This window comes from Anolis carolinensis, chromosome 2 (assembly GCF_035594765.1).
Source record: "Anolis carolinensis isolate JA03-04 chromosome 2, rAnoCar3.1.pri, whole genome shotgun sequence".
NCBI classification, from domain to species: domain Eukaryota; kingdom Metazoa; phylum Chordata; class Lepidosauria; order Squamata; family Dactyloidae; genus Anolis; species Anolis carolinensis.
In genome coordinates, this window is record NC_085842.1 from 308,974,827 (window position 1) to 308,992,822 (window position 17,996).

Below are 17,996 nucleotides of genomic sequence, written 5' to 3' on the forward strand. Positions count from 1 at the left end.
ATAGAATTGGGACAGACCACAAGGGATGTCCAGTTCCAATGGCATGTCAAGCTCTTCTGAAAAGAGTTCCAAACTTTGGTAGTAAATTAATAAACTAAATATTTAATTGATTAATGGTCATTCATATTGAGAAGTGTCTCAGTTAAGGGCGTGCTTGTTTATTTGGAGATTATATTGATTCTTTTTCTCTCTCTAATAGCTAATATTGCTTATAAACTTGAACACCATATCTAAATCATAGTGAAAATTAAGTTAATAGGCAGATTAAAGTGAATGAATTAACTCTTGACGTTTAATCAATAAGCTGAAAAGTGTAATAGGACGGCAGCCTTAATTTTTTTTTTTAAAAAAACAAGCATACAGAAAAACAAGGAGAATGTCTGTATGTATCTATCCTAAGATAAGAATTGGTTTAATTGCTTAAGGAATGCTGCTCAAAGACCTTTGTGCACACATTCAAACTTATGTTACCCTGTACACTGACTACACAATCAGATGTTAGCCTGCTGAAGTCAGCAGAGCTTGGAAGCTTCTTTTTTTGGATGGCATTTTTCAGAATCCCCCAGCAAATGCTCAGGTATCTGTTCAGCCGCCTTAAGTCCCCTGCGGGGTGAGAAAGGCAGGGTATAAATGAAATAAATAAATAAATTTAAGGACAATACATGTATTAACTTTATTGCACCATGGAGCAGGCTTTGTTTTCTGTTTAACTGACACAAAACAAATTAAACATATGTTGATTACACTGTTTTTGTGCATAGGAAACATCTCTTAATCACATCCCCCAAATGCAAGCTATTAACTGTAGGCCCTTCACCAAGACACTCAACAGTTAAAATGAAACACAAGTTGTCTTTTATTCATTCAACTGAATTCCAGATAAATATTTTGAGTTTAAAATGTCAACACTTTAGATTGCATGTGACTTCAGCCTTCAAAGGATGAGCGCCAAAACAATAGTTTCAGGTTAAACTGCACATGCCCCTTAGCCTTTAAAGAGTAAGAACCCAAAACAATATTTTCGAACGACAAGACATAAGATTCCTATTACATATTTGGACAAACAGTTCAGCAGAGTACAAGTTGTGTCACCTTCATCTAAAATGCTTGAGACTTGAAGGTTTTTGGATGATTGTAGATTCTGGAATACCCCTATTTGCATATATTAGTGAATGAGGGATAGAGAGCTAGTTACCCTTCCAGCAAGGAGTCTTGATGGGGGAAAAGAAGGAGAAGACTCCACTAACACAAGGCCCTTGAAAAAAGCAGATGTCCCAGACATTTCCCTGGCTGTCAGCACTTTACACTCTTTTAGCAAAATAGCCAGGAAGGGAAACTTCCTTGCCCTGTCCTTAATCCTTTTTTATTCTCTCTGATTTTGCAGCCCCTTTCCCCAAAGTGGGCAGCTGGTGGCAACATTTTCTGGTTTTGGATTATTTCAAATTTCAGATATTTAGATAAGGTAGACTCAAAATATACCACATAACTTGAAGGAGTTATTCCTTGGAGGCCTCAGAGATTGGCTGCTATCTCTTGGAAATACTTGTCTCTTGGTTCATTGCTTCAGTAAGGAATCAGGCTAAATTATCCTGTGGTCCCTTCCAAAATCTATAATTTAACATATCATTTAAATTAGAAAAGAATTATATATATCTGAAGAGGAAAAGGGCTGCCTTTTAAATTACATTTAAGGAATGCCATGGAAAATGTAATTAATCAAAGGTCTGAGTTATGTTTAACTGGGTTTGAATTCAGATGTAATGGTTTGAGGAAATGAAGAAAGAGCTTTGAAAACCTTCCTTTGGGATTTTCAATGATCCTATAAGAACTTAGGAATCATAAAAGTGCCGTTAGAAATTTCAGATGCTAAATATCTTTTGTTTAGGATGGTGTACCTTCACTTCATTACTTGTTCCAACTTTACTAAGTTTCTTTTTTCTTTTTTGTAATAAATTGATGTTACTGCTTGGTGCTATGCAGTTGGTTATATTTTCAACATGAATAACTTTAAGATCCTTAAATTTATTTTTTTGACTGAATAGTAATGCCAAGCTACCTTTCAGCACACTCCTAAACATTAATTGTTAGGAACTTAGTGCAACTCAATATATCCTTACAGGTATCTTTTTTTCATAATAAACACACCTAAAGTTTCAGTCTTAGAATTATCGCCTGTGATCCTAGTGTGTTCATATTGTACCTTCTATCTGAAAGATGACAGATGTAGTGATATGCCTCTATAAGCAGTTTAGAGGCAGCCTGAAAATTTATCAATTGAATTGCAACCTCATGAGTGGATACTATCTACACCCTCATTCATACAATGTATGCTAGTATTTGGAGAAGATGTCATTATCAAATTCATCACTAGAACACAACATAAGGTTCTTAATACCTTTCCTTAGGAGTGATCTTGAAATGGAACATAATGAAAGTTTGAGCTACTTCCTACTTATGTGGTTGATGCCATGCTCTACATATTTACTCTTCCATGATCTGTCCATCCTCCCCCCCCACTCAAAAAAAATCCAGCATTTCCTATTTATTTCATAATATTATTATTAGAGATATATTGAATGTACTTGCACTTCGTTAAGCTGTCCTCATTCTTAAGAAAAATATCCAAATTCTCTTCTGTACAAAAACTGTTGGATTTCAATGAACAGGTTCACACACAGCATAGCATTTTAAAGGAGAAAGTGTTAGACATCACAGTTTGAGTCTTGCAGTTTCCCAGAGAACTGAAATGTGTCATCTTACACATCTCTAGTATATTTTTTCTATGTGGAACTCTAATTTTATGATACTAAGTTTAATTAGAAGGGCAAGGAAACAATACCTATATTCCAAGAAACGGCTTTCTAGCACTGACACACAGCCAGACATCTAACTTTAGTTAATCTCAGTATAAACATCATTGATTAATAAAAAGTAAAAACTCCAATGTTATTATAACAACTTTCATTTCCTGAGCCAAAGCCCATGGGATGAGAACAAACAATCTGTTTCTGTTGATGTAATAATCTTTCCCCCAAGTGTGTAAGCCTTTGTTGCCACAAGTTTCAAACAATCTGTGAAACAAGCTCCTCGAACTCAACTGGATCTTTGCATTTGTTTTTTTCATGGGAAACAGCCATCAATGTGCTACACAAAGTAGAGATGTTGAAAATGGTGTGATGCAGGATATAAATTTAGAACCAGGAAGAGGAAGGAAGCAAAATACCACTAGGCCTTTTATATATGACCGGTACAGCTCTTCTGAATTTTTCTGAAGTTCAGGTCTTTTCTGCTGTAGAAAATACCATTAGTCTCCATTCAGCTCTGGGTGCTATTTATGCATGACTTTTTCAGATGCATTTATTCAAACAATGAAGAGTTATTCAACTACTTCTTTTAAAAGTATCTGAAATGTCTCCAAGTCACAATTACTTTGTCCTGAGATTTTTTCCATTGCATTCAATGGCATTAGTGATGCTACATTTACCTAACACACAGAGTTCTGAGAATCTATGCTTCAGGTTTTGGCAAGTTCTATTTCTTCTTCTTTGTAATCTGTATCTTCAACCAGGCCTTTAAGCCGAGATAGATGATGCAAAGCCCTATAAAAAAACAGGAAAAGAGGGACCACATAGTTTATTATGTTGATTGGAAGGCTAGAGATAACAATTCCGAGAGTTCTGTTTCAGGTTAGTAGTTCTTCCCATAATATATGATCCACACTAGGCTTGTGCAATTCAGCCAAAAAGCATGCCATTTCGCGGTCCATTTTCAGTTAACCCCTCATTCTGTTTACTGGGAAGTCACTTGAATCGGGATGAGTGTTGTCACTTTCATTTGGCAGAGCTTTGGCCCATTGGTTATAATGGGAAACTTTCAAGGCTCAATCCTCAGTCATTTTAAGGCCAATCTGCATGAAACCCACCTCAGTTTTAGATCCCATTTACAACTGCAAGCCTGCCACATTTCGAAACAATTCACCAATATACTGATTTTTTAGAATTATTTTAAGATTTTACCATAACATTTTTTAAAATAAGACAAACTGCAAGAGAGGGTTCTGGGAATTGTAGTCGCCAGTTGTGTCCATTCTCAGCCAATCAGAGCATGGACACAACCAGGCCTTTTATTGGCTGAGAAACAGAGAGAGAGAAAACTTCAACTCCCATCATGCTCTGAGAGGAACTCAGAGACTTTTTAATGTCCACCCCATGCAAGTGCTATTGGGAAAGTGAGTTCCCAGCAGAATCCCTTCTGGAGGAGGAGCCTAGGGAACTTTTCTGCTGCCAGGGAGGGAGAAAAGACGCTGCAGGATCTTCTCCAGGAGCCCTGCGGCAAACCTCTGCCTCAGGTATATTGCAGACATAACTCCATCCTCTCCAGTAGCCGATAAATCCAGCTCTCTTGATCCATTTTGCCCAGATTTTCAATTCCCTCCTCCCCGGTCTGTTTTTGGGGAATTACACAAAACGGATCACCGAATATTACAAATCACTTTCAGTCAAACCAATCCGAGCCCAAGCCTAGTCCACACTTCTACATGCTATTTTTGAACTGGATATTATTATTTTTTACAAGAAGGGACATTCAACTTTCTGCTAGCACTTATCATTTAAGTAAAGTTCTTGCTTGAAAAAAGGAAACTTGTTATATCACCCTAACTTTGTCCATGTATGTTACTAATGGGCTGCTCCAGAGAAGGCTTGTGCAATTTGCTATTTTAAAGCATAAAGGAATCCTGATCAATTGAGTCCTAATCAAGCTTTCTGCTTCCAAACAAGTTCAATCTGATGTAGCTAAGAGAACCTGGGATATGAGACTGAGAAACAAATAGCAAATTGTGCCAATTGAGTTCTCTATCCCCCCCCCCCCAATGGAAAGCCAATTGAATTTAGGCATGACTGGGCATCACAGGGCCTGTAAGCTCTTTGGGCTTATCCAGTCATGAGAGGTATCCCCTTCCACCACCAACATGTCTTTAAAAAGACAGTACACAGCCTCCACTTCAGTTTTAAAAGCCCTCTTTAATGGCAGAGGGGACTGAAATTGGGATGGGTCCTCCTGGTTACCTGAAAGACATACGTTAGGAGTCTACAAACTTTTTAAGTGGAGGGCCGGTTCACGGTCCCTCAGACTGTTGGGGGGCCGGACTATGATGAAACAGTAAAAAATTAGGACTTGTTGTGTGCCTTCAAGTCATTTCAGACTTAGATCAACCCTAAATCTGAAGTTTAGGACAGAGGCCAGGTAAATGACCTTGGAGGGTCGCATCCGGCCCATGGGCCTTAGTTTGGAGACCCCTGATCTAGACGATATCATAAGACCATAGGTAAGCAAAGAGACCTCCAAAGACCATCTAGATGGTCTCATAAGACCATAGGTAAGGAAAGGGACCCTCAAAGGCCATCTAGATGATCTCATGAGGCCATCAAAAGACCTTAGATAAAGAAAGGGACCCCCAAAGACTATCTAGATGGTTTCATAAGACCATAGGTAAGGAAATGCCCCCCCCCCCAAAAAAAAGGCCATCTGGATAATTTCATAAAACCATAGGCAAGGAAAGTGACCTCCAAAAGCCATCTAGATGGTCTCATAAGGCCGTAGCTAAGCAAAGAGACCTTCAAAGACCATCTAGACGATCTCATAAGGCCATAAGTAAGCAAAAAGACCTCCAAAGACCAGGTAGACTTAGGTCAACCCTAAGTCTAAAGCTTAGGACAGGGGGCAGGTAAATGACCTTGGAGGGCCGCATCCAGTCCATGGGCCTTAGTTTGGGGACCCCTGACATAGGTTTTAGATTATGCATCTCTGAAGACCTTTACTCAGTTTGGGTGTAATCTTGGATTCAGCCAAGCTGAATCATGTGCACAATTACTCTTAGTGCACTAGCTGCATCTATTCCTGGAAATATCTAATCTAGGCATGGTGATTCTTGATGTTCTTTCATCAGTAAGTAAAAACTTTGTATTCTTTCAGATTGTAACAAATTAACTGTAATGTGCTTTCAATGGTGTGCTATTTGAATTTATTTTAGTTTTTAATGGATTTTAAACAAATTAATTCTCTAGGCTTGTTACTTGCATTTTAACATAATTCAAAAATATTTTTATTGTTGATTCTGCACATATTTTAATGTATATCGAGTTCCAGTATTTTTGAGTTGTAGTATTGGGGAAAAGGAGGGGAAAAAATAAATAAACAATAAACAATTAGAAACACCATTTCAATTTTTTGTAGTTTTTGACATCAATGAGGAGAAATATATTAATCTCAACTTAGTTCTACCTAACTACTCCATCTAATTGGTTTGGGGCTGTTGCTTACCTCTGAAGAGACTGTCTTACAGGGATGGTATCATCATCATCAAATTCCACACCATCATCAAAGATCTGAAAATGAAATAAAATTTACTCAGTAGCACACTTAGGTTTAAAAATGTGTTCTTTCTCTTTTCCTCACAACTAGAGGTAAAATTCAAGTCATTTAAGTTCATATGTGTTAGTCTATAAGCATGATTCTGTTTTATTACAATACAATTTCCCTTGCATTCATATCATATCCAGGCTCTACTGCTATAAGTATAGAACTAGTTTAGGCTTGGAAATTACAACTGGTCCAATGCTCGGCTGCCAGATTAATAACGGGGGCGAGTTATAGGGAGAGATCTACTCCCCTGTTTAAGGAGCTCCACTGGCTACCGTTCATTTTCCGATCCCAATTCAAGGTGCAGACCATCATATATAAAGCCCTAAACGGTTTGGGACCCACCTACCTTCGTGACCGTATCTCCTACCATAAACCTGCCCGATCTCTTCGATCGTCAGGGGAGGCCCTCCTGTCGCCACTGCCTGTATCCCAGACCCGCCTGGTGGGAACAAGGGACAGGGCCTTTTCTGCTGTGGCCCCCCGTTTGTGGAACTCACTGCCCATTGAAATCAGGCAAGCCCCCACTCTTTTAGCCTTTAGGAAAGATTTAAAAACATGGCTCTTCCGGTGTGCTTTCGGAGAGTAACTGTTACACACTTTTTTGTTACTCCCCCCATCATCTATCCTCCAGACTGTTTGCTATCTTATGTCTCTGCTCCCCGTGGTTTTATTCTTATCCTTTTCTCACCCAAGGTTTTAACTGAGTGTTCATGCGGCCCGCCCTGTTATATTGCTTTTTTGATTTTGTGTTGTACTGTACATGATTATTTTTGTATTGTTGTAATTGTATTATGATATGTTGTTTTTATATTTTGCTATATTGTATTGTTCTGGGCATGGCCCCATGTAAGCCGCCCCGAGTCCCCGTTGGGGAGATGGGTATAAATAAAGTTTTATTATTATTATTATTATTATTATTATTATTATTATTATTATTATTATTAAATAAAGAACAAATTGTTTTTAACAAATATGATATGAAGGTAATGAGGATGAACATTCTCTTCAATACAGCTGGATATAAATTTGTAAAAATACACAAATCTAAAATATCAAAATATTGCAGATTTGAACTAGAATTCCATTGGTGCACTTCAATCATCAAATTTACTTCTAAGTTGCCAAGCATAAGATTGTGCTGTTAAGGAAGTACAGTGTTCCCTCACTTATTGCGGGGTTATGTTCCAGGACCACCCGCAATAAGTGAAAATTCGCAAAGGAGGGACACTATATTTATTCTATGTGTGGAGGAGAACAAACCACAGACCACTTACTACAATGCAGTCTGTACTTTATTTTAGCAGTTACAATATAGAGTACACCGGCAGAGAAGAATGGAAGCTAAATAACTCTTTTTTATTTACGCTTCCCTACCCTCCCCCCTCCCTTTATTTCTCCCTCCCCCCCAAAAAAACCCCTTTGCACACCGCAAAAACCTGCGAAACAGCGAAAATACAGCAATAAATGTGTACATTAATATTAATTGAAAACCCGTGAAACAGCGAGGGAGTGAAAGGTGAACCACGAAGTAGTGAGGGAACACTGTAATTATTTCAGTTCTGCACATCTGAAACAAGAATAACCTGAAGATCTCCTGCTTCCTTCATGCTCCTCGCCATTTATGCTTTGTACATACAACACTATGTTGTTTTACTTTCTTCCCTTAAATCTGTCCAGAAAAAATAACTTTTTCTGCAATGCTTCTAGGACACCCCATGTTCTGCTGCAACAAAATCTTACTAAAGTGACATGTCCTCTCCATATTTTATCCTTCCTGTCCCCCTCCTGGTTTCTTCTTTCTACCAAATTTTAGACCTTCTTTGAAGCAGATACTTAACCACAACTAGTGTTTAAAAATGGTGACAATAATACTGGCCTATCTGAAAGGATAGAGCCTGTGAAGGGTAATATAAACGTTTATAAATGCTAACACAGATTCCATCATCCACAGGTTGAAAATATTTGTATAAAGAAATTTAAAAGCAAACCTTGTTTATACCATTTTATGTGAAGGACACCATTTTACTACTCCATTGTGTATTAAGAGACTTGAATTATGGACTTTGGTATCTATGAGGGATTCTAGAATCAAGGATACAAAGGACCCACTTTAATTCCTTCTGTTCAAGTAGAATTTGGATCCACTGCGTATACTATCTGGGTTAATGTTTACTGATACAGTAATATTTTGTGTATTTTTTTTACTTATCAGCAGTGCTACATATTATATAGCATTTTTAGCATGATGAGTGCTTTATAACCCTTGTCAGCCTGAAAGGCAATCAGGTCTTTCCCCTAAAGGTTTCTTTCCCAAAAAGTCACTGATGTTCAAAGAGTCTAGTACCCTTAACAACACTTTGTTGTTTCTAAGTCCTTTGAATTTAGGCAATGGTGTCTAAATGTTTTGAGGTCACCTTTTTCAATGAGTCTTTTCAAACAACAGAAAAAAGATATATAAAATAATTACATTCCAATGTGAATCTAATTCAAAATGAAACTGCTTACTTTTTTAAACTCCTCATTTTGTCCAGTAGTTTTGTTCTGGTTAAAGCTATGTTGAACTGCTTGAAGATTAAATAGCATCAGCTTCAAAGCTTCCACAGGCCCATGATGATTCCCTCCAGAAAATGTACTCTCCTGGAACCAAAAAAAGACATTATAATCAAAGGACACTGAAATTAATATAACAGTTGAAAAGTTCTTCAAGGCACATTTCCCACGTTAGTACCACTATATATAAAGGACATAATTCAGTTCTTTTAACTAATTGCTTAGAGTGTCTCTTCTTTAGTTTCATCACTATGCATTGTGTTCCAACGTAACACCCAGTAGACGGCTACAAACAAACCATTAACTGTGCTTGTCATAGCAGTTAGAAATAATTCCATCTAAAACTTCTCTTCCAGGGTCTCTAGGGTCATACAGTGAACAAGACAAAACTAGAGATGGAGCTCTCCTTCCCTTAATTTCATCTGGTCTCAGTCCCTCCTTGATGCCCATTATCAGTTTCTCCATAACATCAAGATGTATTTTACTGTCATTTTTGCAAGCAACAGGAGATAATAGTAGGACCTCTTTCCTGCCTTCTCATATTATCAATGAGGAAAATATGACAGAGAATGAAATTTCACTATTATCTCTGATCAATAGTTGGAGATAACAGAAGGATTTCCTCTTCACTCTGAGAAGGTAAACTGAGTGAGACGGTGGATCATCCCAACTGAGTGGATTCTGGATTCTAGATCATATTTGACTGGCATTGCAATTCCAGAATACCATTGGCAAATAACACAACAGTTTCTGTTCTAAGTAAGCAGGGTTTTTGTTGTTGTTTTTTTTGCCTGAGGTTCCATGTTAACTTACCTGGCTGCTGTTCTTTAAACAATCTTCCAAAAACCCTTTCACAATACCTGCTTTGGGACCTTGAAGAGACTTCTCCTCCTCACAGCACACAGGCACTGGAGATTTCCTATTGAGAAGATCTAGAACTTAATGTCTTGTCTTAAAACACTTTTTCATTATCAACTACATCAAAATAAAGAAAGTTGGCATCAAACTTGGCATCTTAAAACTGGGTCAGGGATATGTTCACATGTAACAGCAAATCAACATATATTCAGACTAACTTTAGTTTGTTGCAAAAACAAAACAGCACAATACAAAAACAATTTTTCCAAAATGCCCCAGTTTGAAACCAATGTTTGCTTCTGGCTTGTGCATCTTCCATATTTTAGCATGTCGACTGATGTCATGCTGTGATAACATTATGTACTGACATGTTGTGACAGGGGAATCTGGAAGAGTATAAAGACAGCAGCTACAGTTGCAATTACACAAGTTCTCTTTCCATTAGCAAGAACCTAATATAGATTTTTTTTTCTCCTTCTTTGACTTTCACAATAACAGAACATGGGATCATCCAATGAAGGTGAATTGCAAGAAATATAGGACAGAAAAAGGAAGTATTTTTCACAGAACATATAAGCAAGCTATAGAATTTAAAGCTACAAGACGTGGTGATGGCTATCAGTCAGATGACATTTAAAAGTACAGTAGAGTCTCACTTATCCAACATAAACAGGCCGGCAGAATGTTGGGTAAGCAAATATGTTGGATAATAAGGAGGGATCAAGGAAAAGCCTATTAAAAGTCAAATTAGATTATGATTTTACAAATTAAGCACCAAAACATCATGTTATACAACAAATTTGACAGAAAAAGTAGTTCAATACGCAGTAATGCTATGTAGTAATTACTGTATTTACGAATTTAGCACCAAAATATCATAATGTATTGAAAACATCAATTACAAAAATGCGTTGGATAATCCAGAACTTTGGATAAGCGAGTGTTGGATAAGTGAGACTCTACTGTAATTAGACATAATGGAGAATAAAGCAGCAATGAGTACTAGCCATTGTGGCTATATGAATTCCTTCTGATGCAGGTAAAGGACAAAAAGGGAATTGTTTCTCTCCTTTCCTGTTTATAAGCTTTCTAAACGTTTCTGGTTTGCCACTGGAAGGGAAAGTCTCTTGGACTGGCTAGAGCTGTGGTATGGTTCAGCAAAGTTTCTGACATCTTTTTTTAAAAACAAAAGAACAAAAACAAGCACACACACAAATGGGAAGTGTTGTTGTACTAAGTGTCTTTAAAATTTAGCTTCAGTATGGGTTGGAGATCCGCAAAAAACTAGATGTTGAAGTCATAGTATTAACCTATATCAAAATGAGAAATCCCTATTGTGTTTTTATAATATATATGCATTGCTTGTTAACTTACAAACCAACCGGGCCATTATCCCATGACCTCTCTCCTTCCAGCACATCCACTGTACAAGGACTCCCATCATTTTTCAGGGCACTAGTTAATTCCTCAGCAGATGATTCTAGAGTTTTCCATGCCTTGTGAAGTAGTATGTCAACATCATCATCTAGAATTATTGCAGAAGTTACAATTAGATGTAAATCAAGTTCAAACCACAGCTTACATTTTAGCTGAAATAAATATGAGTATTTAAAATTATAATCTGCTCATCTTGTATGTAACTGTCTTTCTGACTTCAATTTTAAGTCAAGATTAAATTTACTATGTTTACAGTTTTTATCATCATCTTGACACCAGTTTTACTTATTTTAAAACTTGTTTCAATCTTTTAATTTTGGGCTGAATCCTGTAATTCCGAACTACAGTAGCTTTACTATGTCAATTTGATTCAGTTACAGGCTGACTGCACATACAGCAGTGGATTAATGTCTATTGTGTGCGTGTTATTTTCTAAGCCCACAAACTACATCTGATCAATAGCATAATGGTTCCATGACATTTCTCTATTCTGTGTTAAATACCACTTCTTATTATAAACACCTTGACAAACCACTTTATATGTATATTACTTACCTTTAAGTAGAGGCATGTGTTTTTTTGAGGCCCGAGGTATGAAACAAACACCCGGAGCATCATATTGGCAGCTGTTTTTAACATCTTGCTTATATTCCATGTCTAATAAATTATTGCCAAAAATGTTTGATCGATTTTGAGTTTGATTCCGTAACTGTTTCTTCTTATCTTGCACAGATGTGGGATTATTCTCCTCAACGTGTGGCAGGGTAGAACTTTCATTGCTTGAATCTGACAAAAGATTATGACTCTTCAGCCAGGTTGGATACTTAATATCAGGAATACTGCTTAGCCCTGAAATATGCAAATCGGATTTCTGACTTGTGAACCACCTTGGATAGTTGTTATGAGAAACAAACTCTTGTTCTATTTGAGGATCCTTCTCAAGAAGTCCAGAATCATATTTGTGACATGCAAACGGTTTTCCATTAGAGTCTGTATGCAAAGAGGAAACAGGTTTTTCTCGAAAATTAAATTCTTTATTGCCAAAGGATGAAGTCCGGTGAGGAAAACAGGAAGCTGAAGTTACCAGTGACGTTCTGTTCAGGTTGCTGCGCAGAGGACCTGACCTAAAAGCAGAAGACTGGGTGAAAGGTGCAGAACCATCGGCAGGGAATGTCAGAAGGTCATCTGTAGTGAGACTGAGCAGATCAAGCTCGTATGCTGTTTTTCTTCGTAGATGTGGAGCAGCTGAACCTGATGTTGCATGGTGCTTTAAATTATCTAAAGGTGGAAAACAAAAAGGGATTTTGAATTGCCATCTTCCAAAATTATCTTTTAAAAGTCTTAAAAGGCAAAACGTACATTTGTAAAAGAACTGAAGCTACATTCCTAAACACTGTTCTACAGAATGAGTTTTCACTGAACAGAATGGCACTTGTTTTATGAGTAGACCTTAACAGGATTGTATATAGCACCCTTACAGATGTCATATGCTCAAGAAAACTTATTTCCAGTTAAGCCATGTGTAAAACTTCTTAATCAGTATGTACCAGAAGCACAGCAAGTTGCTATACACACACCTGTAGGCTACGTGTGTTAAACGCAAGGTCCACAGGACAAATCCAGCCTGCCGCATCATTTTATGTGGCCTGTGAGATACAGATAATCCCTGTGTTGGCACCATGGATGAAAGATACAGATACAGATACTCCCTGTGCTGGCTGCACCTACATTTTAAATGTATCAGAAACCTAGTTGTGAGGAAGCATGTTTCTAGCCAGAGACTATTTCCTTCCTCCCAGTATCTGGTGTCCTGGAGATAACAAAACAGGTGCTGCTGCTGCTTTGGCTGTGATGAGAGGATGCTGAATGCTAATAGTCTCTTGCAGTTGAGGTTCATCTGAATAATTTCATCTAAATGCACAGATGTCACAAATTGCTGGTCTGTATTCTATTATCTGCTGCTCATCATACATGTGCCACTTACAACACATGAAAATATAAAAGTATGTAAACTCTGAAAAAAAAGATGTATTGTTGGCAGACATTACATACAGGCAACACATTACATAAGACAGGAAGATACACACATACCATATTTGTGCTTGACATTGTCCTCCAAAGAACTGGCGTCTTTGAGAGTACTCTGAGTAATCCAGATTTTCCCTGGCCTTTGATTCGGTGAGACAAGACTTCGATCAAAATCTTCAATGTATGCCTCTAGAGCTTGAGATGCAGACCTGTACAACTTGTCCTTGTACTGAATGGAGCTGTGGGCATTGAGGGAGCTGCTGCTGTTGCTGCTATGAAGACTACCGTTTGCTAGCAGGGAAGACACTGTTGTTTCAGGAGAGCAGACATTTCCTTTTTTAATGAAGCAAGCCATGAGCCTTCACCACATCCCCTCCAGGAACTGCAACACAAGTTTCATAAAATTATCAACAGAAACAAGAATGAGACAGATATCCTTATTTCTCAAAATTGCCATAAACTGTCATAGAGACCCACATGTTTTTATAAAGCACCATGATTTTCATGGTTGACCTAAAGCATCGTAAACATAAGTCCCATAACTATAACAATATTTTCCACATCCAACTTGATTTGAAGCATACATTAGCACAAACTAATGGGCCAAGATTTTCATGGGGTTTATTTACATTGTAGAATTAATGCAGTTTGCCAGCTCTTTGGTGCATCTGTAGGACAAATAGTGTCCTACACTTGAACTGCTATGGCTCAATGCTATTGTGCAGATACGGGCAAACTTCGGCCTTCCAGGTGTTTTGGATTTCAATCCCCACAATTCCTAATTGCTGATAGGCTGTTAGGAATTGTGGGAATTGAAGTCCAAAACACCAGGGGGGCCGAAGTTTGCCCCATATATGCTAGAGTCCTGGGAGTTGTAGTTTTACAAGGTCTTTAGCCTTCTTTGTTTGCACTGTAGAATGAATGCAGTCTGACACCACTTGACTCAAGGCTAGGAATTCCTGGACGTAAGAGTTTTACAAGGCCTTTAGAAGTATAGTAGTTTGATGAGGCACCATCATTCTTTTTTCAGAGAAGGGACTTATAAAGGGATGTTATAAAACTTCAAATCCCATGATTCCATAGCATTAAAATATCAGTTAAAGTGGTGTCAAACTGCACTAATTCCACAGTGTTGATGCAACCATTTTAGCCCTAGAAAGAATTTTAGGAAGACAGTGGACGACAAAATAGATGGATTACAGGCTGAAAACTTAATGCTAGATTTGTGTGTGTGTGTGTGTGTGTCAGGAGTGACTTAAGAAACTTCAAGTCGCTTCTGGTGTGAGAAAATTGGCTGTCTGCAAGGATATTGCCCAGGGGACGCATAGATGTTTTGCCATCCTGTGGGAAGCTCCTCTCATGTCCCCCGCATGGAAAGTTGGAGCTGACAAACGGGGGGGGGGGGGGGGGAATACACTAATGACTTCCTATTCCAACTCTGAAAAACAAATCCAAACACTGCAAGAATCTGCAAATTAAACAAAACTTTTGTGATGTTTGGATTTTTTTTCAGAGTTGGAAGAGTAAGTCATTAATTGAAGTAATCTTCCAAGAAACTTCAAATTAAACAAATCTACTTTTGTTAATTATTCAGAAAAAATGCAGTATTTATTTATTTATATCTCACTTTATCTCTCCATATGGAGACTCAAAGCGGCTCACAATCAAAAACATTACAACTTAAAATATACAAGTACAGAATAATAAAACAGTGTATCAATATATACTGTCGGGCAAGGCCCCATGTAAGCCACTCCAAGTCCCTCCGGGGAGATGGGGCGGGGTATAAAAATAAAGTTGTTGTTGTTGTTATTATTATTATAAAAGATCATAGAGTGGAAGAGACCTTGCGGGCCATTCAGTCCAACCCCCTGCCAAAAAGCAGGAAAATCCCGACAGATGGCCATCCAATCTCTGCTTAAAAGCCTTCAAAGGAGGAGCTCCACCACACTCCAGGGCACTTTCCATTGTTCTGTGTCCTAGTCTCCAGGGCAGCAGAAAACAAGCTTGCTCCCTCCTCCCTATGACTATTTATACATGATAATCATGTATCCTCTCAGACTTCTCTTCTAATTATATACTATTAGTAGTAGTTATATTTAATATATTGGTATTACTATATTACAATTTTATTATATTGTATTACATTATAATATTATTACAGTAGAGTTTCACTTATCCAACATAAACGGGCCGGCAGAACGTTGGATAAGCAAAATAAGGAGGGATTAAGGAAAAGCCTATTAAATGTCAAATTATGTATGTGGGTGTGAATTTTGTAAATTGGATATTGCTCATCCTGCTTGTAAGGAGAACTGGTTGAATTCCTTGTTGTGGAGATACGTTTTGTTTTTAGTTGTTTGTAATTTGAGTGGTTCCTTGGTTTCAATAAAAGTAAATGATCATCTCTAAAATATGAAAAGAACAGAATGTGGTATCATTGTATAAATAGAAATGATTTGATCATGTTCACATTATTCTCCAGGAGGGTGGCATTTCCCTATTCCCCTTTGGGGCCTCTGAAACTGTAAGGAGTCAGATATGGAGAGATGTACTATGATAAAGCAGCATTAACTCACAGATTTTTTTGAGGTGCAGTTTTAATCTCATCAGCTTTCCCACTGCCCTGGGGTATTTGAGTGCTTAGGATATGAATATTCTGATAATGTATAATAGGCCGGATGCTGTGCAGACCAGACGCTGTGCCTGATGGGAAAAGTCTGCGCTGGATGTGTATTGCCCCAACCGGCAGGTGCCCGGCGCACGGAGGCCTGCTGACTATGTTGGATAATACAGAATGTTGGATGAGCGAACATTGGATAAGTGAGACTCTACTGTTATTAATACTGGACAAGCATGTGGACAATTTCAACAGAAAGGAGGAAACTATGAAAATGAACAAAATCTGGCTAAGGTAAAGGTTTCCCCTGACATTAAGTCCAGTCATGTCTGACTCTGGGGGTTGATGTGGCCGGCATGACTGCATGGAGCGCCGTTACCTTCCCGCCGGAGCAGTACCTATTGATCTACTCACATTTGCATGTTTTCGAACTGCTAGGCTGGCAGGAGCTGGAGCTAACAGCGGGCGCTCAAGCCACTCCCGGAAATTGAACCTGAGACCTTTCGGTCTGCAAGTTCAGCAGCTCAGGCTTTAACGCACTTCGCCACCGGGGCTCCCACCAAAATCTGGCTACTGGTATTAAAAAAACTCTAAAATCAGGGCAGTAAATAAAGAACAACACTCAGAAGAAAGTGGAATTCCAGACAAAAAACCATAAGGGCCAGTTAAGACCTCCCAACAAAGCATTCCCCAAGGCAGGAAGCAGCCAAGCTATGAAGCTGCCAGGCTGTTCAATGCTAATCAAGCTGGCCAATTGCAACATTCACACTTGCCTCAAGCAGACGAGAGTTCTTTCTCCCATCCTGGATATTCCTCAGATATACCCCACTTGCCTAGTTTCCAACAGACCTCACTTCCTGAGGCTACCTGCCATAGATGTGGGTGAAACGTCAGGAGAGAATACTTCTGGAACATGGCCATATAGCCCAGAAAACTCACAGCAACCCAGTAGTAATTATATTGAATGTATTAGTATATATTACAATATTATAATTTATTATTAAATTGTATTATTAGTATTATATTGTATTACAGTATGTTATCAATATTATATGTATATACAAGATATTATATTATTAACATAGCACAATATTAGTATTATAATATATATTACTATATTATACTATACCACTATATTGCAATATTAGTAATATTACATGTAATATATAATATAAAATTAGATTATATTGTACTATATTATTATACCGCAATATATAATACACTATCAGTATATTATACTATTAGTATTATATATTGTACTCTACAAGTTGTAGTATATATACTGTATTAAATTACATTATTATTATATATATTATTAGTACAGTAGAGTCTCACTTATCCAACACTCGCTTATCCTACATTCTGGATTATCCAACGCATTTTTGTAATCAATGTTTTCAATACATTGTGATATTTCGGTGCTTAATTCGTAAATACAGTAATTACTACATAGCATTACTGCATATTGAACTACTTTTTCTGTCAAATTTGTTTTATAACATATGTTTTGGTGCTTAATTTGTAAAATCCTAATCTAATTTGACTTTTAATAGGCTTTTCCTTGATCCCTCCTTATTATCCAACATATTCGCTTATCCAACATTCTGCCGGCCTGTTTATGTTGGATAAGTGAGACTCTATTGTAGTAGTATTATGCTAATAATAGAATTATTAATATTATATGAACTTGTGTTAAATTAATCATGAAAAAACAGAATGAAATAAAGTAAGTTCTCTTTGGATGAGAGGGCTGAAACGTTGTAAAACGGCATCACCCACTATTCCATAGCATTGAGCCATGGGTTAAAGCGATATCAAGCCGCATTAATCCCCCAGTGTAGATGCCCCCATGGTTTACCTAACTATAACTATATACAAAAATATATTTCCACATTCGATATCCAGATCCCAAGCAGCAAAACTAACTCCCGCCTCCGCGTTTGAAAAGAAAACACACCACACCTTTTCCCAAAATGGCGGCGGCGGCAGGACGCGACTGCGCATGCGCGCCTCCGGTCTCCCAGCCATCGCCACAGCTTCCGCCCCAAACGCGCGTGCGCAGTTGGACCCAGCGAGCAGA

The 17,996-nt window shown here is 37.9% G+C and overlaps 1 protein-coding gene across 2 annotated transcripts; it reads right to left on the reverse strand.

The window, feature by feature from the left end:
• Positions 1–648: 648 nt before the first annotated feature.
• On the reverse strand, positions 649–17,970 carry c2h18orf54 (chromosome 2 C18orf54 homolog). 2 transcript variants are annotated; one of them, XM_062972548.1, is made up of 8 exons: positions 17,879–17,970; positions 13,360–13,678; positions 11,824–12,546; positions 11,206–11,356; positions 9,787–9,892; positions 8,929–9,060; positions 6,322–6,386; positions 649–3,599 (listed from the first exon to the last, which is right to left on the reverse strand). In XM_062972548.1, the coding sequence occupies exons 2-8, from the start codon at positions 13,649–13,651 to the stop codon at positions 3,515–3,517; spliced, it is 1,554 nt and encodes a 517-aa protein (XP_062828618.1). In that variant the 5' UTR covers positions 13,652–13,678; positions 17,879–17,970; the 3' UTR covers positions 649–3,514. The 2 variants fall into 2 exon arrangements, with proteins under 2 accessions (XP_062828618.1, XP_062828619.1); XM_062972549.1 differs by lacking the exon at positions 17,879–17,970 and adding an exon at positions 13,774–14,012.
• Positions 17,971–17,996: the final 26 nt, after the last annotated feature.

Bases quoted from the DNA above. Each gene is read 5' to 3' on its own strand.
- c2h18orf54 (XM_062972548.1), bottom strand. From the start codon at position 13,651: ATGGCTTGCTTCATTAAAAAAGGAAATGTCTGCTCTCCTGAAACAACA. The intron at 11,357-11,823 runs GTAAGTAATATA...CAATAATTCTAG, and splicing joins ACACATGCCTCTACTTAAAG to ATGATGATGTTGACATACTA. The intron at 6,387-8,928 runs GTAAGCAGTTTC...TTTCATTTTCAG, and splicing joins AAAATGAGGAGTTTAAAAAA to ATCTTTGATGATGGTGTGGA.